Here is a 24,859-nt window from a genome sequence, read left to right as displayed (position 1 = left end):
AAAAAACATTCTGAGATACCATGGGTACCAGTGGACGTCACAGTAGGGATAGTATTACTGGCACGCCCTGTCGACGTCCCTTTTCGAGTGTCGAAAACAACAACTGTACGATGCCTGACGTCGCGTCCGGAGCAGACGATCGAGCACCGAGCAAAACTGATCGATGGGCGAGTCCACTACGCCCCCTGTCAAAAAAGTTTCCGAGCAACAGAGCTGGATAGGGACTGCTATTAAGATGAGGAATCTGAAGGAGAAGAATCCATAGAAACATTACGGTAAGTAACTTCAGTTTTAACTGAAATGTGTTTGTAATAATTCCTTTGCACCTAGTTATTCATACACATTAAAAGACACACGTTACTTCTTCCAATTAGGCAGTATTAGTAGTTTCTTCATGTGGTACTACGTGCACTATTGGTCCAAACGTATATATATATTTTTTATTGTATTTGGTTTATAGAAAGAAAAACCTTTACAAAATTTAATCACAGATTACATTGAAATAATTGTGTACATTCTTAAAATATGGTTAAAACAAATACCAATACGTGATTTACAAACACAAATCTTACCAATTCAACCGAAAATATAGAATAAAAGTATGAGAAAGACCAATAAACATTATTTCACAGTTATACATGTGTGTACTACCAGCAAGCATTATTCCAGTGATCACTCACTTTTATTGTTATCAATATGAGACTCAATATTTGTTGATTCACTTGAATAGTCATTTCTCAATTAGTTAAATAAGACAGTCTTTCACCCAGCTCTTTCATAACCAAAAATAACCACCTCAGTAACATAAGCAGTGCATTTTGATCAATGCAAATCTACACATTGATATACTTAATCTCATTATTCAAGTAATTGTCCTGTATTCAGATTAAAAATCATTTAGCCGTGTGTAGCAGTTCATTCGCTCAAGTGCATCATTAATGCAAGTTAACAGCCTAGTGAGATTTAGAGTTAGAGAAAGATGTTTGCCCCACATAAAACACACCCACAACAATTCTCTAGTTAACACTGTCATTCCAAGAGCATGTCAAACAAAGATCATTCCGCCTGTCTTCATAAAATGTGCAATATAACACAAGATGTTTTAAAGATTCCACCACAACCATGTCTTTTCACAATCTACACGATTTAGTTCTTCCATTTTTGAATTCTCTCAATGGTATCCTCTCAACATTTTAATAGAACTATTGGGGTGAAAGCAGAGGCACATGGTCTGACGTGTGCTTTCCATTTTTTGTTGGGAGTATTTTTACTCCCTATTTTTAGGGAGCATTTCTCTGTTTTTAGGGAGCAAAAGTGGCGGATATACTCCTTATTTGTAGGGCTGGCGGTGATACATAGTTATGAACTCTATATTGAAGAGATCACTTCAAGGATCCCAAATGTTGGCATCGTTGCCAGAAGAGGCGCGTTTTATTTTTTTTTAAGACCACCCAGCAGCATGGCCATTATAAGACATTGAGAGGAAGAGGCAGCTATGGTCTGATCTGCATAAAATAGCATATCAGAGATTACTACCTGCTGTACTTGCTCAGAAAATTAGGAATACACGTGCTGAATATGGTACGTGGCTGAAAAGGCATAAGCAGGCCATGGCTTGAATGAAATGGAAGACCTTGGTATATCGCACCTAAGCTAATGACGAAGACATTTTGGAAAGTTATTGCAGATGACAATGATCGCAATCGTATCATCTGTGGGGTGTCTGAGAAAGATTGGGTAGGGCATATTAAAACCACCTTGGGCGTTAGCAGTGGGTCTGGCATAGTTTGTTCCCACAATACAGAAAGTTGGGCATACCATCGACGACACACAGATATTGCTAAAATCATCGGCTCCATTAAATCGTTTAGAGCACCTGAGCTGGACGGTTTATGTAATCCACTTAAGGCCAATCCCATTCTCTGGATGGGCATGCTAAATTGGCTTTTCCATTTCATGAGTTTACCCCAAAGCCTACCTAAAACATGGAAGGAGAGCATAATCCTACCAGTGCATAAGATAGGCTGCCATAAGGACCCATGTAGCTATCGTCTATTAGCGATGCTCAATGCCCCTGCAAACATTTTTGAAAGGGTCCTCTTGAAGGAATTGAATACCTTGATTGCGGACAACATCCCTTATAAACAGGCAGGCTTTAGGCTTGGGTCACACACTACCATCAATGTGCTTGCTTTAGTTACTATTGTGCAACAGGCTTGGCTGATACACAAGAAGTCTGTTTTTGTGGCATTTATAGATTACAGTGCTGCCTTCGACACCGTAGATCGGAATAGTGACACTAGGGTCAGAGTGTGCATGAGAGTGCGCATGAGTCAATTTGGCTTGGCAACAAAGTGGATAAAAGACAAACGCAGGCTTAAAACAGAGATGCATCCTTGCCCCCACTCTATTAGTCATAGTTGAAGGATGGTCTTTCAAATCCAGATTCCATTCCTCCCAAATTGGGGGATCATGGCCTGCAATGGTTAGCTTATGGCGATGGTTTTGCCTTTATGAACTCAACTTTGAGGGGTTTCAGTCAAAGTTGAATAAACTTACTGATTACGCCAAGATAAATTCATTAAAAATGAACATCAGTAAAACTAAAGTCAGTTTTTAGTGAAAAAATGTTTTTAAAAGGATTTGGACTTTGAATCATGAGCCCATTGAAGTGGTGCAAATGTACAAACATCTGGGGATTGTTTAAGATAAACATAATTGAATATCACAAATGGAGCAGCTCAAGTTAAAAACCGTTAAGGTCACGGGTGCGGTTAGATCCTTCTCTCATCGAGGTGGTGGCTATTCTATTGGCATTATTGTTAGAGTGTATCTTACTAAAATACTACCAGTGCTGCTCTAAGGAGCACAAATGTGGGCCTTGAATGGAAAACTGCCACTGGTTAGGCTTGAACAAAGAATTCTGAGGAGGCTGTTGCGCTTGCCGATGAACACTGTGGCGGAATACTTCTCGCTCTAGTTCAACATAACAGATATTACTGATAAACGCCTACTACGTAACCTTATTGGGTTTACTTTGGGCTGCTTTAGAGACATGCAAAGACCTCATGAAAACTAGCTTTTTAACCAAGATTTGTGAAGGTTTTGCTGTAGGGTCATCATAAGTCCCTGAAGATTTTGTGCGCCTCACCTACAAAGTGTACAGAAATAAGATGTGTGAATTATTTTCGACTGCGAAGGAACAAACCTTTGTAAACTTGACTAATAAATCTTTGGCAGGACTACACATTCTCTATTATTCTGAGTGTGGCAACTCAGATATATCAGAATACTGGAGTTAACTACTCGGTATGGGAATACATGAAAGTCAAGTTTAATGTTTGTACATTTGAAGTTATTGGTGCACGGATTGGAATTCCAAGAAGGGATAGATTATGTACATTGTGTGGTGATTTTAATATTAAAACCATGAAACCTCTCTTGCTGGAACATGGCACACGGTAAACATTCAGAAAAGGATTCCTGGCTGCTGACGGCATTAACTTATCAATTCAATAATATTGATTACATTTGGAACATGTTCATCAATGTTAATATTGATGCTTGCATTGTATTTATGACATTTTGGAATTAAATTGGGAACATTAAACATTTTCTTTGATAATGTATTGTGATAAATTCATTTTTTTATTAATTTAGCATGGGAAGGGTTAGGAATGAAATTGTAATCAGCAGTATATCTTCATCATATTTCTTATATTTTCAAACAAAGCATCTGTTGCTTGTATTAAAAGTTGACTTGTTAACTGTATATAATACTATAAATAAAGACAAATACTAGTGAATGTAAACGCAACTAACCTGGTCTTTCTTGCCACTTATTGTTAAATTGCTAATTGCCCAGGCAGCTTCCTTTTGGGTTCCAAAGTCTCCCTAAAACAAAAAAGAACATGTAATTTGAGTCGATTAGGTTTACACTTTAAATGAAAATTGAAAAACATTTTGCTCACCAAAGTGACCGATCTACTTGAAGTACATGGTTCCCCCTTCTTTCAAACAAACAACCTCTGTCCCGAATATTTTGCACAACATAAGAATCTATGAGGCTGAATCAGGGGTGCATACAATGACTCACACACAGCCCTGCATACGCCTTTCCCATCTTTACTGACTCAAACACATTTCTAGGGTTTATACACACATGATGGAGCACAAAAACCAAAGAGCGAAGTTTCAGAAAGTGTTTGGGCAAAAATACACTCATAGCAGGATCCATTTCGTACAGAACCTGGCTTCGCACATGGTTTCCTTTGGCGTGCACTTTGTTTGCAATACGTTTTAAGGAGTAATTAAAATATTGTAATTTTTCCAAACATCCTCTTTTCAATCAATTGTAATCCTAATACAGTTTTAGAATGAATTAAATAATTCAGAAAAATCAGTGCTTTTTTGATTGCATTTTGTGTTTGTGGCCTTACGGCCCAGAGTGTTCTGCCCTTCTGAAAAAGTCACCCTGGTTTCTCTGGAGAAATAAGGTATATTAACCTCAGAGCTTAGAGGCGAAGGAAGGGAACCAAATGCTAGTGCATGCTGCCATGCAAATAGACAGATAGGAGCTGGGAAGGTAAATAGTGTGCAAGGAGAAAGAGCAGCCTGAGAAGATTGCATGGAGGCCGAAGCCGCCAGAGCCTTGGCAAAGATGTCCAGCATCTCAAGGCAGATGTTCTTCCATTCCTCCGGGGCAGAAGATTGGGTAGGGAAAGGTACCTGCGCTGGTAGCTTAGAAGAATCCTTGCACCAGTGGACTTTTTTTTTTTAGAGGAAGGACTGTCAGTGCAAGGACCCTCGAGGAGCGGGACCTCTTCCAATGCTTTTCCTTCTCCTTGCACAGAGCTGCCCTGTCTTCGAAGCGCTGGTCTGCGTCATGCGACCTCAAACAAGACCACAGAAAGTAGATCTTGGCTGTCCCTTCCAATAGGGTGCTCAGGTGCATGGACTGGCACGACTCAATCCTGGGGGGAATTGGGGGGGGGGGGGGGAAGGGCGAGGGCAGTTGTGGTCCACGCCCAAGCATTGGAGACAAATCCGGTGCGGATCAGAGACTGACATCTGCCGACCACAATCCACCCAAGGCTTTATAGTAAAACATGGCGCAGAGAAAAAAAACCCTCAAAACTCGACGAGTGCTCCAGATTAGCGTGTGCATGGAAAAAAGGAACTTGGGTCATGCGGTGCGGCACCTTAATATATAATGGCCCAGAAATCAGGAGTGTAAAAGCTGCAGGCGGAGCCGGTGCGGCATGCAACCCCCTTCGGCGTGCAAAGGTTTCTGTAGAACAACTGTGCTAGGATAGGTATATCATAGATAAGAAATCCGTAGGAGGAAGGAATCCATTACAAGGTTTGCATTCCTGTGATCCAAAGAAAGGTCAATCAGGACTGGTTCCCTAAGAAGGAATCTGTTACTTATCTGTAGCTCTAGTTCTCCAGCATGGGTATCTTTCATAGAGTCACATGCTCATTGAATAGAATGCATAGTAGTACATATACATATAACACTATATGATGCAAAACAGAGGGAGAATAAAGCTCAACGATCTGTCCAGCTCTTGACTCCTCCATTGAGTATTTGTCAATGCAGTAAAACTTGATGGGATGAAAGGACCTCCACATAGCCGCCCTGCTGATCTCCACCAGAGGAACACCATAGTGAAAGGCAGCAGTAGATGACAGCCCTTGAGAAATGCGCCTCAGACCGACCTGGAAGCAGACTGTTAGCAAGGGGGTGGCAAAAGGAAATGCATGCAGAGATCCCATTGGGAGATGGAAGACCCAAGACAGTCCTCTGCCCATAGGAATGGGACCAAAAGCACTAACAGGTATGAGGACTTACGGAATGGCTTGGTACAGGCAACATAATAGTACTTATGTGCATGCATAAAATCCGAAGAGTGGATGAAGCACTCATGCATGATGGAGGCGAAGAAAACCAGAGGCTCACTGAAGTGAAACAATTAGAGCACTTTAGGCATGACCATATAGTTCATCCTTAAAAAGTCCTAGGATCTGTCAAAAACAAGATAGTTGTCTATACCCTGGATTTGGCCAATCCTTCTGGCCGAGGCGAGCTTGTGGCCAAGAAAGCATTTTTTCATGAAAGAAATATAATATTGGCCTTCAGTAAAGTCTCAAAATGATGACTCAAGAATTTGTAGAATATGTTCAGTTCCCAAGCAGGATCCGGTGCGCACTCACTGGTGGAAATGCACACAAAAAGCCCATGAGAAATTCCTTTATTTGTGAGATGGATTTCCAAAATTAGCCCTGGTGGGAGGATACCCATTTATTGTGAACAGGTACGACAGATGTTAGCTAAAATCCAATCAAGGGAAGGTAGCTAGCTGAGCAGCCAAGGCTTAGTTCCAAGAAGGGTGTCAGCGGCCTAAAGCTACAATGACTCCTCACAAAGCAACACCAGTAATTCCAGTTAGTAACACATACAATAGGCCGTTAGTTTACACACTAAACATAGAAAAATCAGTTATTGTCACAAATCCTTATAAAACAAATACACATTTACCAATAGGAAAATTAGAATTGCATATTAATTAATTACCAGTGCAACAGGTGAGTAGTCAGAAGTATGGTAAATAGGCAGAACTCTTTAGAATCAACTCAAGAACAGCTGCCCCCCAATCTTATCAAGTCCAAACCTAAGATGGTTTGGGGTCTTGTGCCCAAAGTCACAAGTTCCAAGTTTATATAGAAATAATTCAGCGTTGGTGTGTTAAGGGAGTTTTCCTCAGGTCTACCAGCAGGTGAGACTTAAACTATCCCTTTGGTATACAGGCCCCAACTCTTAGTATAGGTTGGTTCTACCCAAAGGTTTGGTAGGTTCGCAGAGCAGCCAGGCTTATCTTAAGAAGGAGGTGAGTGTTGGGGGGAGTTTTCCTAAAGTCCACTTGAGGAAAGACTTCATAAAACTATCCAATGGCATACAGATACCCCAACTATTAGTATCAATCTGTACTACTCATGGAACCTTGGTAGAGTGGCAAAGCAGTCAGGCTTATCATAAGACTAAGATGCGAGATGTAGGTTAAGTACACTAATCCCAGTTAGTACAGTAGAATAAAGAAGAAGTTACTCTCTTACCTAGTAACGTTCTTTCGATGGGATGGTCCAACGACGTACTCCATATCTATAATAGTAATCACCACAGCTGTGCTGCTTCGGAAAATCTTTCGGCATCTGCGTCCTGTGTCGACGTCTATACGCCGTCCTCGAGAGACTCCGTCGAGCCGACGTCACCGATTGTTATAAGTAGGACGCACAACGCCTGTAGCCTCAGTTGTAGTTTTTTCCCCAGAACGTGTGGCACCAATCTTCGCCAGTAGGACCACAGAAAGCCTTGCGGAAACTTAAGCTGGAATCGCATAAGAAATTCTGTAGCGGGGAAGACAGGGAGGGAGCTATATGGTATACGTCGTCGGACCATCCCATCGAAAGAACGTTACCAGGTAAGAGAGTAACTTGTTCTTCGAGGGGATTGGGTCCTCCGACGTATTCCATATCTATGACAGACCCCCAAAGCAGTACCAACGTAAGGAGGTGGGAAAAGAATTTAGAATACAAATTTAGAATGCCCAATCAAATTGCACAGTAAAGGACCGCCTTGCCAAAGACAGAAACATGGGAATTTCACATGCAAAAGGATCCACATTCTTAACCCTGCACCAGTCGCAGAACTTTCTCCAACGGCAATGGTACAGGGACTTAGTTGCCGGCCGTCTGGCCGAAAGCAACATCTCCATCACGTCTTCAGGGAGGTCCCAATCCTTATACGTCAACCTTTCAGAAGCCAAGCGTGAAGGTTGAGGGATCTGACCTCTTGGATGGAGAACCTGACCCCCCTCAAGTGAGTGCAGATCGTCTCGGTAGGGAAGACGACATGGAGGGCAGATGGACAGGTCGAGAAGGTCCGGGTACCAAGTCCTCCTGGCCCATGCCGGAGCAATGAGGATCATCCGGGAACCGAACCTCCGTAACATCCGCAGCACTTGCGGGATGACGGGGACTGGAGGAAAGGCGTACAGCAGTGGGAATGACCACTCCACCACGAACGCGTTTCCTAAGGCTCCTCTTGGAGGAAATTCCCGCAAGCAGATCCTTTCGCACTTCCGGTTGACACTGGAGGCGAAGAGATCCAGTTGAGGGGTCCCCCAAAGGGCGAACATCTCCAGGAGAATCTCCTGAGCCAACTCCCACTCGTGAGAGATCGCGTTCTGCCTGCTCAGAGCATCCGCCGTCTCGTTTGTCTCCGGCCAGATGAACTGCTGAGTTCGAAATTCCCTGCTGGATGGCCCAGAACCAGAGCTGCATTGCCTCCCTGCACAGAGGAAGTGACCCTGCCCCCCCCCCCTTTGTTGAGGTAGTGCATGGCCACTGTGTTGTCCGTCAGAATCAGGACATTCTTTCCTCGCACAGTCGGCAGAAAAGCCTTCAGGGCAAGCCCGACGGCCCTCAGCTCCAACAGATTGATTTGGAGTCTGGACTCCGACGGAGACCAACGACCGCTGACTGTCAGCTCGTTGGCATGAGCTCCCCATCCCGTGAGGGACGCGTCCGTCACGATCGTCACCTCCGGCCAGGGCAGCCAAAACAGAGCCCCCCCCCCACATCAGATTGCCTTCCACGGCCCACCGCAGAAGGTCCTGGGCGACCGAGGGCGGCACCTGAACGAGGTCAGACATCCTGCCGGAGGACTGACCACTGGAGCTTGAGAGCCCATTGCAAAGATCTCATCCGCAAACTGGCCTCTAGCACCAGAAGAATGCAGGATGCCATGAGGCCGAGCAACCTCAAGAACTCGAACGCGGGGAGACTCTGGGCATGTTGAAACTTGTACACCATCTGCTGAATATAGTGAGCCCTCACATGAGGAGGAAAACACTGCCCCAGGGACGTGTCGAGCACTGCTCCGATGTACTGGAGCCGCTGAGTTGGCGTCAAGTGAGACTTCAAGTTGAGGGAGAAGCCCAGCTTGTGAAGGGAGTGGCAGGTGACTGACAGATGATCCAGGACTTGCTCGGGAGAGCGCGCTCTGATCAACCAATCGTCCAGGTAGGGGTAGACGTGAATCCCCCCCTTTCCTGAGATACGCTGCCACCACCACCATGAGCTTGGTGAAAACCCTCGGGGCAAAGGTCAATCCGAACGGCAGGACCTGAAAGTGCGAGTGCCAACCGCGAACCTCAGGTACTTCTTGTGCTTTGGATGGATCGGCACATGAAAATAAGCGCCCTTGAGGTCGAGAGACCCCAACCAGTCCTGAAGTTGAAGGGCCTGGAGGACTTGAGAAAGAGTAACCATCTTGAACTTGTCCTTCCTGAGGAGCTTGTTCAAACCGCGCAAGTCCATGATGGGTCTCAATCCTCCGTCTTACTTCGAAATCAAAAAATAAGGGTAATACCAACCCTTGTTCCTCTCCGCTACAGGCACCAGTTCTATAGTGCCTTTCTCCAGCAGGGATTGAATTTCCTGCGCAAGGAGCGGATCCAGACTCTTCAAAGAGGTTCCCTGGTGGATTGTCGGGAGGCCTCTGCCGGAAAGGAAGACAGTAGCCGTGGGCTATGATCTCCAGAACCCACACATCTGAAGCAATGGCTTGCCATTCTACAAGATGGAGCGCCAGCCTTCCTCCAAGCGGAGAAGCATGGGCCTCATGACGGAGTACCTTGTTTTCCACCTCTGGCACTCCTACGGTTGCCCCTTTGACTAGCAGCTCCTCTCGATTTACTAAAGGACGAGTAATATCGAAAGGAACCTCCCCTCCATTGCTGTCCCCTCGGACGAAAAGTCATAGGTTGGCGGACTGCAGCGCCCAACGACTTCGCTCCAGCTTTGGAGGTCCGCAACCTCTCAAGGCTCTCGTCAGCCTTGCTGCCAAAAAGATGTACACCATCAAAGGGCATGTTGAGGAGGCGGGCGTGCACATCAGGAGCAAAACCGGACTTGCGCAACCACGCAAACCTGCGTATTACGGTGCTCGCCGCCATGGACCGGCTGATGCAATCAACCATGTCCAGACCCGACTGAACGGATTCACACATGGCATCCTTGCCATCCTGCACGATAGCAAGGAAATCACCCCGTTCCTCCCCTTCGGGAATATGATCAGCCGCTAGGGAAACAGTTCCACAGAGTGTGTGTGAAACGAGACAAGACAAACGGAGTTGGCCGCCTGAAGCGACATACCCCCAGAAGAAAATATCTTCTTCGCCCAGCCATCAAAACGTTTGTCGTCCCCATCAGGAGGGATGGTAGGGTACGACACCTGCTTTGCAGGGGCCGTAGCCGCCTGCACCACCAAACTTTCCGGAGTGGGGTGTGTGGTCAAGTAGCAGGGGTCGCCACTGGCTGGGCGATATTTCTTCGGCAAGGACTTGCTCACTGCCGGGAGACTCTCTGGAGAAGTTCAAGCCGCAGCCACCCTTCTCTGCAAGGCCATATGGAATGGCAGCACAGGGTAAGTTTGTGGACCATGGTCCACGATATCAGTCAGGTCAGGAGGGGCAGACCACCCCAGGTAATCCGTGACCCTCGACATCAGGCGCCGCTAGAGGAGTCGACATGCATGCCAGGCTCAGGCCTACCAAATTCCACCTCCGGAGAGGTGTCGAGCCCACTGGCGTCATGCAATGACTGGCGCAGCTCCTCAAGCTGGCTAAGACCAGAAACAATGTCATCAGGAACCACCCCTTCCTCAGACCCCTCATCCACCTCAGAAATATAATACAGAGGCTGGAAAGAGGGAACTGAAAAAGGAACAAAGACATGTTTTGCCTTAGCCAGAGCTTTTCTAGGGGGTTCCACGTACCACAAGGCATCCCTGACAAAACCGCCTCGATAGGAGTCGAGGGAATCGGCGTCGAGCGCGGCGCTGACAGCGTCGACACAGGCCTCGAGGGCGGAGCCCCGAGCGCGTCTCGACAGACTGGGCGCCGACGACTTCCTCGGAGGCGGGGCCTCGAGAGTGTCAGTCGACGACCTTGGCGCCGCCGGCGTCGATGTCTTCCTCGAAGACTTCACAGGTTCACACGGTCTTGATGGCGTTGAGGACCGGGACCTGGAACGGGCATGCCTAGAGCGACCATCCTTGTCCGACCGGGACCTCGAAGGCGCCCGGTGGTCAGGACGACTGCTCGAGTCCGAAGGCGGACGAGCGGTGTCTCTAGGACGGCCACGACCGGCGTCCTCACATGGCGTGGACGGACCGGAGTCCTGCGATTGAAAAAACGCCAACATCTCCTTTCGGAAGGAATCCCAATCCTCAGGAGTGGAACGCTTGTTAGGACAAGCAACCCGCAGATGGGCGGAGTCCTCAGAAGAGGACAGGGAAGGCGACCGGTGACTGCGCTTCCTGGAGTGCCAGAGGAATGGCGGGACCGACTCCCAGATCGAGAACCCCCAGACTCCCAACAGTGATGCGGAGAGTCTCCCCTCGAATCGTCCGTCGAAAGACCAGTGGAACGCGACTTCCGGGGACTGGCCACCTTACCGACCGACAGCTTCTTAAGCTCCCGCAAGGCATTCGATGTGAGCAATTGGCAGTCGACACAGTGGTCCGTATCATGGACCTCCCCGAGGCACCAGAGACAAGCATTGTGCGTATCTGTCAGCGACATCTTGGACCCGCACACCCGGACCGTGGTGTGGAAGAAGCCGAAGACAACATCCGATAAAAATTGAAAAAACAGGTTCTAAGAACCGAAACAGGATTCAGTAGAACCGAGGCGCGCAGAGATCTCCGAAGCAAACATGTTCGCGGAAAAAACAGAACTTAGGCTACGGGCGTTGTGCGTCCTACTTATAAACATCCGGTGACGTCGGATTGATGCAGGACGCATAAAGATTTTCCGAAGCAGCACAGCTGTGGTGATTACTGTCATAGATATGGAATATGTCGGAGGACCCAATCCCCTCGAAATACTTTTTATATTAAAATATATATTTATTATTTTACACAAGGATTGTCATAAAATACTCATATCACATAACCAACACGCAAAGGATTACTTATACTTTCGAAGGCCACTGCTTGGTTAGTAGTTGCTCGCTGTACAATTGTTACACAGATTGACAGATAATGACAGGTCTACCATATTATCGGTATGACAGCGCACAGACCAAGATAGTTATTTTATTTAGTTAGCAATCACATAAGACAGTTTTTTAGGAAGGACAAAAGTTGGTTAGTCAAACAGTAACAGAACTTAAGGTTCTAGAGGAGTTTTCTAAGTAAAGTACAGCTTTAAAAGTCAAATCTATGCATGCAGCAGAACAGCAAAAGTTCAAATGGATACTTCAGTATCTAGTTAAGGATGCTACAAGAATTAACAACGTTGGAGACCCTGTTAAAGGACTCGAAAAAGGCACAAAAGCTGACTGCTTGGGTCAGAGTTATTTTTTTTGTAAGAATCAACGGTACATACAAAAAAAAAAACAGTGTGGCAGATCATGGTGCAGCTACAGCCGCATCAATCAATCAGGGTACTGAAGCAGGTAAGTTTTTAAGGAAGAACGGAACAAGGAGTAATAAGTAATAAAGCAAAGGGAGAGATGGAGCATGTTGCAGTGAAGAGGGGCGAGGAGCTGAAAAGAAAAGCGGGATTGAGCGCAGGGAGGATGGGGAAACGGTCAGTCTAATAAGATCAGAGGACCAGAGAGAAAGGAGAGTAGAATGAAAGGGGAGATGCAAGATAGTCAGGGGCAAGTCCATAGAGAGATTTAAACACTAGGCAAAGAAAATTGTATTTAAGTTGAGAATGGAAAGACAACCAACAAGGTGAGGTAAGAGAAGAAGAGATCTAGTCACGATATGAAAGAAGACAAAGTAAATGAATAGACGAGTGATAGATTTAAGAGGAGCAAGACGTGAGTGAGGAAGAACAAAAGGTGACAGAATAGAAAAGTCGAGAAAAGATTGACGAGATAAGAAGTTTTGAGGTGTGGAAAGTGAGAAAAGGGTGGACTTTGCAAATGTTGTAGAGATGAAATCGACGAGATGTGAGAGATATGATAAGCAAAGGAAAGGTTAGAGTCGAAGTAAAGACCACGATTACGGACAGTGGAGGAGATGGATAGATTAGGGAGGAAAATAAATAAATGGAGGAGGAGACTGTGGTAAGAGTATTGGCGGGAAAAAGACTTCAGTCTATCTGGCGTTCAGTGAGAAAATGGGAGGTCATCCAGGATTTGATAAGACAGGCAAGTTGAGTAGCATGAATGCCAGGCATGAAAGAGGAAAAGGATAGAAAGAGCTGAGTGTCATCAGCATAGAAGTGGTGAGATAGTCCAAAAGAATAGATTATATACTTCTTTCCTTGCCCCTATAAAGAGAATAGAAAAGGATCAAGAACTGCCCCTTGAGGAACACCATGATTGAGGGGGAAAAGCGAGGAGGTGTTGCCACCACAGGAGACGGCGAAAGTGCGGTTGCATAAGTAAGAGGAAAACCATGATAGAACAGAGCCATGAAAGCCAAATGAGGAGAGTTTAGAAGCAAAGAGTGATCGACTGTGTAGAAAGCAGCAGATAAATCAAGAAGAATAAGACCAGAGGAGTGTTTACGAGCTGTGAGAAGAGAATTAATAACGCAAGTTACGGCTGTTTCAGTGGGGTGATGGGGACGAGGGCCAGACTTGGTCGGGGGGAAGAAGAGAGACGAGAGAAGAATGTGGAGATTTGTGAATATACAAGGCGCTCAAGGAGTTTAGATAGGAAAGGTAAGTGATATGGGACGATAGTTTCAGACAAGGGGATTAGCTGTAGGTTTTAAGATAGGAATGATGATAGCATGTTTGAAAACAGAGAGGGAGGTAGAAGTGGCGAGACATATTGAAAAAAGAGGTAAGGAAAGGTACCAAATTTTGGGAATGAGTGAGGAAGGCAGAGTCAGAAGGGGCAGAAGTGGGGTGAGCTTTAGCCAAGAGGAGAGCTACCTCAGTCAGAAACTGGGGCGAAATTCGAGATAGTGTTGGAAGGGGTAGTGAGTGGTGAAGGAGAGGAGTTAGAGGGTGAAAGCAGAATATCCTGGCGTAAGGAGTGAACTTTAGAAGAAAAGAAGTTTGTGAGATCAGATGATGATTAAGGATGAATAGAAGGATCAGGTAAAGGAGGATAAAGAAGGCGAGTTAATGTTTGAAAGAGATGCCGAGGGTGAGTAGATGGAGTATGGAGAAGGTCAGAGAAATAAGTGCGTTTAGCAGAGTTAGTACAGTTGTCAGAGTATGTTAAGAAAAATAAGTGGCGCGATTGGTGGGAGAACGGAATTTGAGCCAGCGCCTTTCAAGGCAACGAAGAAAGCGGCGCATAGCGCAGAGATAGGGAGAAAGCCAGGGTTGGGCAGGTTTGCGAGTAGGCTGAAAAGGAGACAGAGGGTAAAGTTGATCAAGACTAGAAGCACGAGATGAAGAAAGAGTGGACGTTGCTTCATCTGCAGAGAGCAGAAAAGTTTGCGAGAGACGGACGGGACTTAATACAGGTATTATAGAAGATGGAGAAATTGAAGTTGCGCAAGTCTCGCCTAAAGAATGCATTGGAAGAGGAAGAACTAGAGATACTATGAAAGCTGAGTGGGAGCAGTGAAGCAGAAAGTAAGGCGTGGTCAGATAGGTGGACAGGTAGAGCAGATAAAGAGGAAACCGTAAATGAGGAAATACAAATTAAGTTGACAGTGGAACCAGAAGTATGAGTGGGAGAAGTAGAAAGTTGAGAGAGCAGATGCGAGTCAAGTATGGCTAGAAAGGGAGAGGCGTAGTGAGTAGAGGAGAGATGGAGATTAAAGTGCCCAAGTAAGATGAGACGAGTAGGGCTAGGTAGGATGTGACCAAGAAGGTGGCCTATGTCATAGAATGACCCAAGTGGGTCAGAGGTAAAGTGGACAGTGTGGACACCTACGTGCACTCTAACACTCCGGAGGGAGTTTTGGTTAAAGTTAAGCAATACCGTTCTCCTCGGGACAGTATAGATAGACCCTGTCTCCGGATTCCTTGGTCTGGCGACGAAAGGCAGGACAATGAACGGGATGTCTCAGGAGTGGTCGAGAGGACGTCTTGCACGGTTTTCTTAATCTTCTCTCGTCAGTCTGCGGTTTTGGTAGGTTTTCTGCAGCACCAACGAAGGACACGATTCCTCTGGTCCATCTTCTTCGATTCCTGGAGTCGTGCACTCTGCTGAGGGGACTTGGACGATCCAGCCTTGGCAAGACGATGCACTACGATTGGGTGAGAGGCCTCCTGGTATTCGTGGTCTGCAGCTCTGGAAGGCACAGCAGCTCAGGAGATGGCTGAGATTATAGTTCGTCTCAGGGCTGGTTGATCCCACCAGCCAAAGCGAAGGACTTGTCCTCTTCCGAGCTCCTGTTGCATAGAAAACAGGGTCAGGACAGCAGTGGTCGTTTCACAGTGTTGCAAAGGGTCTGCAGGTGTCTCTGGTAGTCTTCTTCAGTTACTTAAAATTCCAGTGGGTGACGTGCCTTTCACCTTAGGGACCTCACCTTTTATTCAGTTTCAGTACACTCCTCTGCAATCTCTCTCAGCAGTTTACAGAAAGGGGCGGGTGCAGTAGCACCTGGAGCGTTCCTAGTGCCAGATGGGATTACCAACAAATGATCTCAGGCCCAAATAACCGGACAGACTCCAAGAATATGCGAAAATACTAGCTTATCAGCTGACTAAAGTAGGGAAATCTGCTGAACAGACAGATTATAGCTCACATACTCTCGAAGGATTTCAATTACACAAAAGACTATACATCAATGTACGCCAGCTATGACTTTCATCCTACGTGACAAACAGTAAATCCAATCCGACGGAGGGAATGGTTAGGGGAACATATAGATCTATAGCTTATTTAGATGTTAGTAACATCATTGGCTGTCCCGTATCAAGTAAGCACGCCTTGAACTACCTCACAGTACAATACAGATAATAGCAGAATAACAGCAGTGAATTGGCTTCTGCAACAATGTATAAGCCATCATTACATAGGCCTTCGTGATTGGTTGGCATTCTCTCACAAACTTGAACATTTAGCTCGTTAGCAGCAAGTAAGCAAAACGAAACCCAGGTTACTAGGGAACAATGTCGACAACTGCCAATTGTCAAATTAGCCTACCATCTCATCAGTTAGGCCCTAAACCAAGGCTTCTTTGTAGTTGACCTTGCTGACTGTTCTTCAGAACTTTAAAGGGAGTGAAAATCTTCGTCTGGAGCATTATGACTAGCCCTCGTTTCCTGTTCTAGCACCATGTGTGAGGAGACCACGGTTTTGTCCATTCTGGCATTCTATTTAGTACCATTTAATTCAATAATATTGGGTGCTCTTACTCCTCTTGGGCTCTGAAGACTTGGTTGCTCCGTCTTGCATATGCTTTCTGCATCTTTGATTGTTCAATACTTTGCACTTGCAAAAGTTCACTCCTTTGCTTAGTCTAAGAGAAATATGTTGTGTGTATGTAGCTTATCCTCTTCGACTCCTTTTGTGCCTTCCAATGGCTTCTTGCTGCGGCATCTTTGATCCTAAGCCCAGCAAATATTCTTTGTTCTTGCACAGAGCTGTAGTCCCGCGCCTGTTGCTCTGCAGCCTTGGTCTCTCATTCAGACTTCTCGTTTACTCTTTATACAGATTCAACATCCAATTTCTCCTCATGGCTGCTTTACCAGTGTTATATTTTCTACTGCAGCAAGCTTCTATGAATCTCATCTACCTTGCGTTTCTGTGTATATACATCTATTGCATCTCTTCTCACTTAGCTTAGTGCATACGATTTCTTTGTATTCGCATACATGCTCACTTTGTTACTTCAGTCACATCTTCATTCTTTAAGTATTTGCATATCGTTTCAGTGTGCCCTTGTCTCTTCTCTTTACACCCATCAGATTGAACTTCTACCTTTTCTATATTCAATGGTGCCTGCAGACATCCTACCACGACAGTTCGATGGTACATTCAATATGGTTGTCTCAGCACATAATGTCTCATCTTCGATGAGGTATTAGGTTCATACCTGTGTCATGCACAGTGTTGTTCTTGTTCTTCCAATATGACGGAGGTGAGCGGGCACTACATTATATCTGCCTCTATATTCCCTCTGGTCGAGTCCTGAACCACTTCCTCAATTTTCTTCACCTTTTCTTTACAATGTGGTTGCTTCCGAATACATATCTTCGTCACCCCCCTCAGGTCACCTGCATTCTTTATGTGCTCATCCACACTCCATGTCATGTAGCAACACGCTCCAGTTGGTTGACAAAACACCAAACGCCCCACTTAGTTCTTTTGATCATTGGGTTAATAAAACTGAATTCCTGGGGGTGCCAGGCGACTTCCTTTCAGGTACTCACGGGTGGTATTTTCAGTCTGTGTGCTCGTCAGTCTGAGCATTTACATCGATCATTATCTTCATCCCAATAGCTTTCTTTGCTGTCTTCTTGCACTGTCCTCTACTTATCATTACAAGACAGAATCCCAGAAATATTAACACTAGTATTGCCCAAAGCAGCCTGAAGACATTCGCTAGCCATGTTGGAACCCACAAGAACAGGGACAAAAACCAGTCTTAATCTTCGGTCTCATCTACTTCCTCCATTTTGAAATGCAGAGTTGACAGCAAAGTTATTGCTTTCGTCAGAGTTCTATTTTCCCCCCATCATGGGCATGTGTATACTTACAGCAAGACTGCCAGATCTTGGTGCACATGCCTCCATAAATGGCTGTAATAAAGTCCAGGACAAACCTGTTCTGGAGTGTTGTCCGTCTGATAGCCCTCAATTCTTCTCTAATCGCATTAAATCCTTTTATTGTATTTTGTAGCAGCTTCCACCTGGCTATTTGCAACCACTTGGCGTTCACTGCGGTTTGAATTCCTGGCATGAATATGGCTGTAAATATCACTGCCGTTCTACTGAATAATTTATGCTCATCAGAAATATTGGGATAAGCTTGTTGATTTTGTTGAAAAATAATTAGCTCTTCTGTCGGATAAGGTTGAGTGACCTCTTCCTTTGTTGTGCATCAATTTTCGGAAAGCTGTCAACATCAGGGTTCGAAATTGAGGGGAGCTGGGAGCCATTTAGCTCCTGCATTTAGTCTGTAAGAGTCTGGTTAGCTTGACACCAACAGATACCAGGAGCTACTTCTGACTTCCAAAGCCAACTAATGCAGAACAAACATCTATTTGAATTTGCGTTTGGGACAATCTATAAACAATAGGAAACCTCTAAACATTTAAAGCAAAAGGTGTCATAAAAAATGATGAAAATGCTACATTTGCATCGTTTAAAAAAAATGGATTTGCGTAACGCTGCATTTGTTTGCCAATAATAGCTCCTGGTCAGTGCTAGATACCCAGGAAGCTGCCTTTGGCTCCTGCCCATCAAATTTGCATTTCGATCCCTGCGATATGGAGATCACTTTGGGGAATCACCAATGCAGGAACATGTATGTTCACTATAGAGCATATTCCTTCCCAATTTTTTAGGTAGCTGCGTATAAGCATTGGATCCACAGGCCCAATAGTGGTCCATTAACACAGCAGTTCCTCCATTCACTCCTGGTACATCAATCATTTGTTTGCATCCTGTATAGTTTCTGAAACAGTGCTGTATTCTTTATGGGCAGTGTGGATACAGGCCCTGCTTCATTTTTAACCCATGTTAATCATTTCTAATACTTGGCCCATTCTTTCAGGTATTCATCATTCACTATTTGCACTATCGGTACTGGTGCTTTTTAGGACAGTTTTTCTGAAGTCCAACTAAGGGTTTTGTAAAACCATACAACTGAGACAGTACAAAACTCCACTCTTAGTATTAGGATGTACCACCTAAGTATTTGGTAGCATAGACTGAGCAGCAAGGCTTATCCTAGGAGAGAGAAAGCTGTAGCTTGGTACAAAGAAATGGTAGCATGCATATGGTACACTGAAACACTATGTATTGTAAAAAATAAAAGGGTTTATTCAAATGCAAGTAGGCCAAGTTGAATCTTGGGTAAATAAGTACAATACCATATATAAAAACAATTCTAAAAACCAACTCAATACTTGTGGGATACAACCCAAACCATTACCTTGTTAAGAATAGCAGTCAGCAGTTCAAGATTAGGTAAACCTATAACACATTCAAAATGCAATCACATTCAGAATGCCATCAGCTATTCTTGGAGAGTAAAACCAGGTTACATATACTTTTTGAATACAGTCAGTAATTCAAGGGTAGTAGACCCAGTCAGTCATGCAGTGACACTCCGTTAAGGAATCGCTTAGTAAACCAACCCAGTTACCAGGATACTTCTGTGAATAGTGGAACACAAATTCATAGAACAGTATAAATCTATAACTACATTTAGAATAACCCCAGTTAAACCAGGTGAGTAAGACCTAATGTTATAAAACTATTATTGATGCTTTTAAGATCTGTGGAACACAGACTAAGTTAAGCAAGAACTCTTTACGCTATTTTAGGACTGCAGCAGGCAGACTAAGGTCAGCTAAACCACAGTACACTTATTCAGAATGGCACAAAGCTATTTAAGGGGAGTAAGATTTATATACTTTTTAAAGGAGCTTCCAGAAACTTAACGGTATGTATAAACCCAAGACTGTTTTAGAATCTGTATAAAGCAGACCAAGGAAAGCAAAACCCAATGTTACACTTTGAGAATGACCCAATGTTATTCAAGGTAGGTAAAACCCAATGTAGACTCATTGTAGACAGGCTGTGAAGCAGGTCAGGGGAAGCAAGACCCAGTTGGTAAACTTATACACATTTCTGAACTAAATAGTTTGGTGAAGCCAACAGCATTACTTTTGTGAAGTGGGGGAACCAATCCACAGGCGAGTAAAAACACCTTATGTATACTTTTAAGGAAAGCAAACCACATTGAAAGTAAGAATGTTTGTAACTTCTCATCTTTCAGAGGGACAGTTACCAAACCAACTCTTAAGTAACTTTTAAACACTCATCTTTCCAAGGCAGAATACTTTCTTTACCCTGTCCTTTCCTACTCTATTACATGAGTTCTCACAGAAATGGGACCCTAGTGGTCTAGGTGCCAGATGTAGGCAGGGTGAGAGAGTGTTCAGTTGCAGAAAAAGTCAGAGTTCCTGTGAAAGTTTCTTCAAAACTAGGAAGTACTCCACTTTAGAGTTATTATAAATTACTCACCGTAGTGACTAACATACTCTTAGTCCTTAGTCCCCTTCCATACTGTATGGGCGTCCCTTCCTAGGGACGGGAGACAACCTTTTTTCACCAGAAAAAACCTTCCCCTTTAAATTTAGAGGCGTGTGGGGGTGCAGCCCTGGGAGCATGCGCTACCCTGACTCAGCCCACCGGTGCCAAACATCAGTCCCCATTGACAGACAATATTTTAACATTGACTAATGAAATCAGTATTATTAGGGGGGAGGATAGTGGGACGTATGGAGGAAAGGGGCCTAAGAGTATGTTAGTCACTACGGTGAGTAACTTATAATTACTCTTACGTCCTGTCCCCCTTCCTCCATACTGTATGGGCGATTACAACTGAATGCAGCCCGACGATGGAGAGCAGACCCTCCTTAAGCAAAGAGATTCCTTAGAACCACTGTTCGGAGGCCGCGTCCGACTTAGGCCGGTGTCCAAACACTAATGCTTGCAGAAAGCCGAAGGGGTGACCCAGGTGGCTGCCCTATGGATGACCTGCCACGGGACGTTCTGTTGAAATGCCACGGCGGCCGTGGCTTTGGCTCAGACAACGTAGGCGTGCATGTAAGCTGGCAATGGCTTGTGCTTCCCCTCGTAGGCCTCTCTGATGGCGGAAACCATCCACCTTGCAATAGAGGCCTTGGATGCTTGATACCGGGCCAAGAGGCCCCAAAGGTGACAAAGTGTGCCTGACTTGCAGAAGCCTTTGGTCCTGTCCAGATAGAATTTGAGAGCGCGCCCGACAAGGCAGTGCAACACGCTCTGAGCTTCGTCCTTGGGGTCAGCAAAGAACATAGGTGAGACTATTTCCTCGTTTAGCTGGAAAGAGGAGGGTACTTTCAGTAGTAACGCAGGGTGAGCCCGCAGGACTACCTTATCCCTGTGAAGGGTGGAAGCCACCAGAGCCTGGATCTTGCTGACTCTGCGAGCGGAGGTGAGGCCCACTAACAGAGCTGTTTTAATGTTGACCAGCCTTATGTCCGCAGACGCAAGTGGCTCGAATGGTTTATGCGTCAAGGCGCCCAAGACCACGTTGAGGTCCCACACTAGGTGTGGCTTCCGGATAGGCGGGTAGAGCCTGGTCAGGCCCGCCAAGTGTCTTAACCACCGTATTAGAGGAAGAAAATTCCTCAGAGTTCCGGAAGGCTCCGATGGCCACCATGTAGGTAGGGCATGTGTCTACCTGCACCCCTGCGTGGACGAGGAATGCAGAGAAGGATAGCACGTCGTCCAATGTGCAGGTCAATGGCTTGCCCTCCATTGATTCCGCCCAGTGACAGACCCTGGTCCACTTGCTTTTGTACTGGCTCCTGCTAGCATTACTCCTAGCACTTTGTATAAAGTCTAGGTTTGTTTGTTTATTTGATATGGCGCAGCTGAGACCCGGAGGTAGTTGGGCGCAAGCATTACAAGGATACTTATCAGCTTAGTTGCACATTGTTATAAATATACAAGATTTACATGCACAGTATTTATATACAAAACAGGCTCATATACGGGTTATAATACAGACAGAGACATCAGTTCAATTGACTGTAGTAGGTGATCAGGTTCTGAGAGAAGACGTCAGGGTATCTGCTGGTGGTGGGATGGCATATATGCAGATGGCGGGAGGTATGGTGCGCTGTCTGGGTAAGGGAGGTACCTCTGGCGCTGGTTTTAAGCATCATTGGACCATAGCCATGCTAGAAGTTTTCGCCTGAATGCGGGGTAGGGTTGGTGGGTTCTGAGCTCAAGTGGGAGTTTGTTCCAGGATTGGGCAGCCGTAACTGGGAAGCTGGAGCCGCCGGCTGTTTTCAGTTTGTACCTGGGACTCTCAAGGGTGAAGGGGTTGGCTGATCTCATGGGTCGGTTAGAGGTTTTCCTATTGATTCTCTGTAAGATACGGGGGCGCAATGTTTAGACATTTGGAGGTCAGGGATAGTGTTTTGAGGAGGACTCTGTCTTTTATGTTGAGCCAGTGAGCATTTCTTCTGAATGCAGAAATGTGCTCTCTGTTAGGAATATTGAGAGCTGCTCTAATGGCATTGTTTTGGAGTCTTTGTAGTTTGTCTAAGATGTGTTTATTGGAGCCGGCATAAAGTGCGTTGCAATAATCCAGTCTCGATAGTATGAGTGCGTTAGCTAGGGTGATGCGGCAAGTTTCAGAGAGGAATGGTCTGCAAGCTCGGATCAGTTTGCAGGTATAAGCTGTGGAAGTTGATAGTGAGTTGACTTGCTTCTTAAGGGAAAGCGCAGAGTCAAGATAGAAGCCAAGTGTTTTGACAGCTGGTGTCACTTTAATGTCGTCGTCGATATTGAAGGTGGCATAGTTGGGGCCGAGTTTTTTTAAGGCCGTGTCGGAGCCTAGGATTAGGAGTTCAGTTTTATCGTCATTCAGGCAGAGGCCATGGGATGCCATCCATGCCTGAATGAGGTGGTATATCCTATTTACTAAGGCTGAGTCCTCCAGGAAGTTGCCCGAAAGGGGGATGAGGATCTGGGTGTCATCTGCGTAATTGGTGTAGGTGACACCCAATCTATCCAACTTGTCGAACAGGGGCTTAGTAAATATATTATACATGGTTGGGGAGACGCAGGATCCCTGAGGTACCCCACAGGGGACTTGAATAGGGTCTGCGGCTGCGAGAGGGGAGAAGACTCATTGTGCGATTTGCTAAGAAGGTTAACCTGTGACTGATGCAGGCGCCTTAGTGTGACCTTTTCAGGAACCATGCTGCAAGGGCTAACTTCTGGGTGGCAGGGTGGATGACTGTGCCTCCCTGCTTTGAGATTAGGTGAGCTGCACCAAGCGCAAGTTGTACCAGGGGCTGATGCGACAGGCTGGGACGTTCCGAGAACCATGGCCTTGCTTGCCACCATGGAGCCATCAGAATGATAGAGGTGCCAGGACCCCAGAACTTGCATACTACCCTGTGGACCAGGCGAGTGGGATGGAAGGCATACACGTTCATGTTCCACTGGATCTGCATCGCGTCGCCCAGTGAGCCCCAGCCCGGTCAGGACACAAACTGGGGGCACCTCCTGTTGGACCAGGTGGCGAATAGATCCACCTGAGGATGACCCCATTTGTCAAAGATCCCCTGAAGGACATGGTGGTCTAACTGGCATTCGTAGTTGTCTGCACCCAACCTGCTGAGCCTGTCTGCCTCCAGATTGGATCTCCTCCCCCAACCTCCCCCAAGAGGTGAATTGCTGCCAAGTGCATGTTTACCAGAGCCCACTCCCAAATGTTAAATGCTAGAGTGCAGAGGGGAGGAGACCTGGAGCCACCCTGATTGTTTATGTACTACATGCTGGTGTAGCTGTCCATTTGAATGAGGGTCGACTTGCCACTGATCGGGAGGAAGGCTTTGAGAGCAAGCTAGGTGGCTATCAACTCGAGCCAGTTGATGTGGGCCGCCTGCTCCTGATGTGACCATACCCCATGAACACTGTGGCTGTCCAAGGTATGTCCCCATCCCTCTAGGCATGAGCCCGTGGTGATGGCAACCTGCGGAGCTGGCTGACAAAAGGGCCTGCCTATCCGCAAGTTGCTGTCTGTGCTCCACCAGACTAGGTCCTGGTGGAGATGAGGTGGGATGCTGACAAGCTCCTCCTAGGAATCCTTCTCCTGACTCCAGGAGGCTGCATAGTACAACTGCATTCACCTCATTTTGGGTCTCTTTTGCGGCACTGCCAGGTTACAAGTCACCATGATGCCCAAGAAGTGTTGGTACCACCATGCAGAGGTCACGGATTTGCTGAGAAAATGCCCCGTACTCTCCCGATGGCTGTGATCTTGTCCTCTGAGGGGGATATTCTCTTATATCCCAGATGAGGCCCATGAAAGATACTCTGCGTGGGCTACAGCTGTGACTTCTTGAGCTTTATGGAAAATCCCAACTCGTGTAATATCTTCATGAGGGCGGAGGCGGTGTGGTGGACTGTCTCCGGAGACCCTTGCACTGACAATTCAGTCATCTAGGTATGGATTTTTGAAAAAAACAGATGTTGCAGCCAATGTCGGCTTGAGTTCCTATCTAGAGCGAAGCCTTTGTGCCTCTCTGGTTCCTTTCTCAGATGGCCAAGGGTCTGCACCAGGGGTGCCTGTATTGTGGCTGCAGCAATAGATGTACAATTCCGAGAAATAAAGTTGGTACCCTTTAGTGCGCTCCTTGGGAAGAATTACTCAATCACTTGGTTATGTTAATTCCAATTTGTTTATTCAGTATAGGTTTTGGATACTCCATACACTTAAAGTTTCAATAAACAAACTTTGTCTCCCAAATTGTCTCCCAACACGTGTTTCCCCATGACTTTAGCCACGGTTCCTCAGGGGAGATTCTAAAGTGAAAAAAGAACCCAAGTTCATACATTGTATATAAACAGAGACTTAAGTGCATTAAACCTCTAGTTTCATAACCACTTCTATCTAAGAAGAGGACATACACTCACCCTTGTCATGTTTCTCATAATTCTGATTCAGTATTGATTGGTATTCAATTTTCTCTCTCATCGGCTCTCTATTTGTCTTCCTTTTGTTCTTTTTCCCTTTTTTTTCCCCTATAAGAAAAATGCACAAAGCTCATATGCTTTGGTTCACATTCTAATACTGGCTATTAATGTGTTATATTTCTGAACAGCAAAGCAGTCTTTGCTGTCCT

The 24,859-nt window shown here is 45.7% G+C and overlaps 1 protein-coding gene across 1 annotated transcript in view; it reads right to left on the bottom strand.

The window, feature by feature from the left end:
• Nucleotides 1-24,859, bottom strand: part of KPNA3 (karyopherin subunit alpha 3) — a 1,475,105-nt gene that overhangs the window by 336,063 nt on the left and 1,114,183 nt on the right. Inside the window, exon 14 of the mRNA XM_069640670.1 lies at nucleotides 3,823-3,894. Coding sequence (XP_069496771.1) covers nucleotides 3,823-3,894 — 72 coding nt within the window. The remainder of the gene's footprint in view (nucleotides 1-3,822; nucleotides 3,895-24,859) is intronic.

The sequence above is a fragment of the Ambystoma mexicanum genome, chromosome 7q (genome assembly GCF_040938575.1).
Source record: "Ambystoma mexicanum isolate Mex_15411 chromosome 7q, UKY_AmexF1_1, whole genome shotgun sequence".
NCBI classification, from domain to species: domain Eukaryota; kingdom Metazoa; phylum Chordata; class Amphibia; order Caudata; family Ambystomatidae; genus Ambystoma; species Ambystoma mexicanum.
This window is presented reverse-complemented; position numbering and strand designations above follow the sequence as displayed.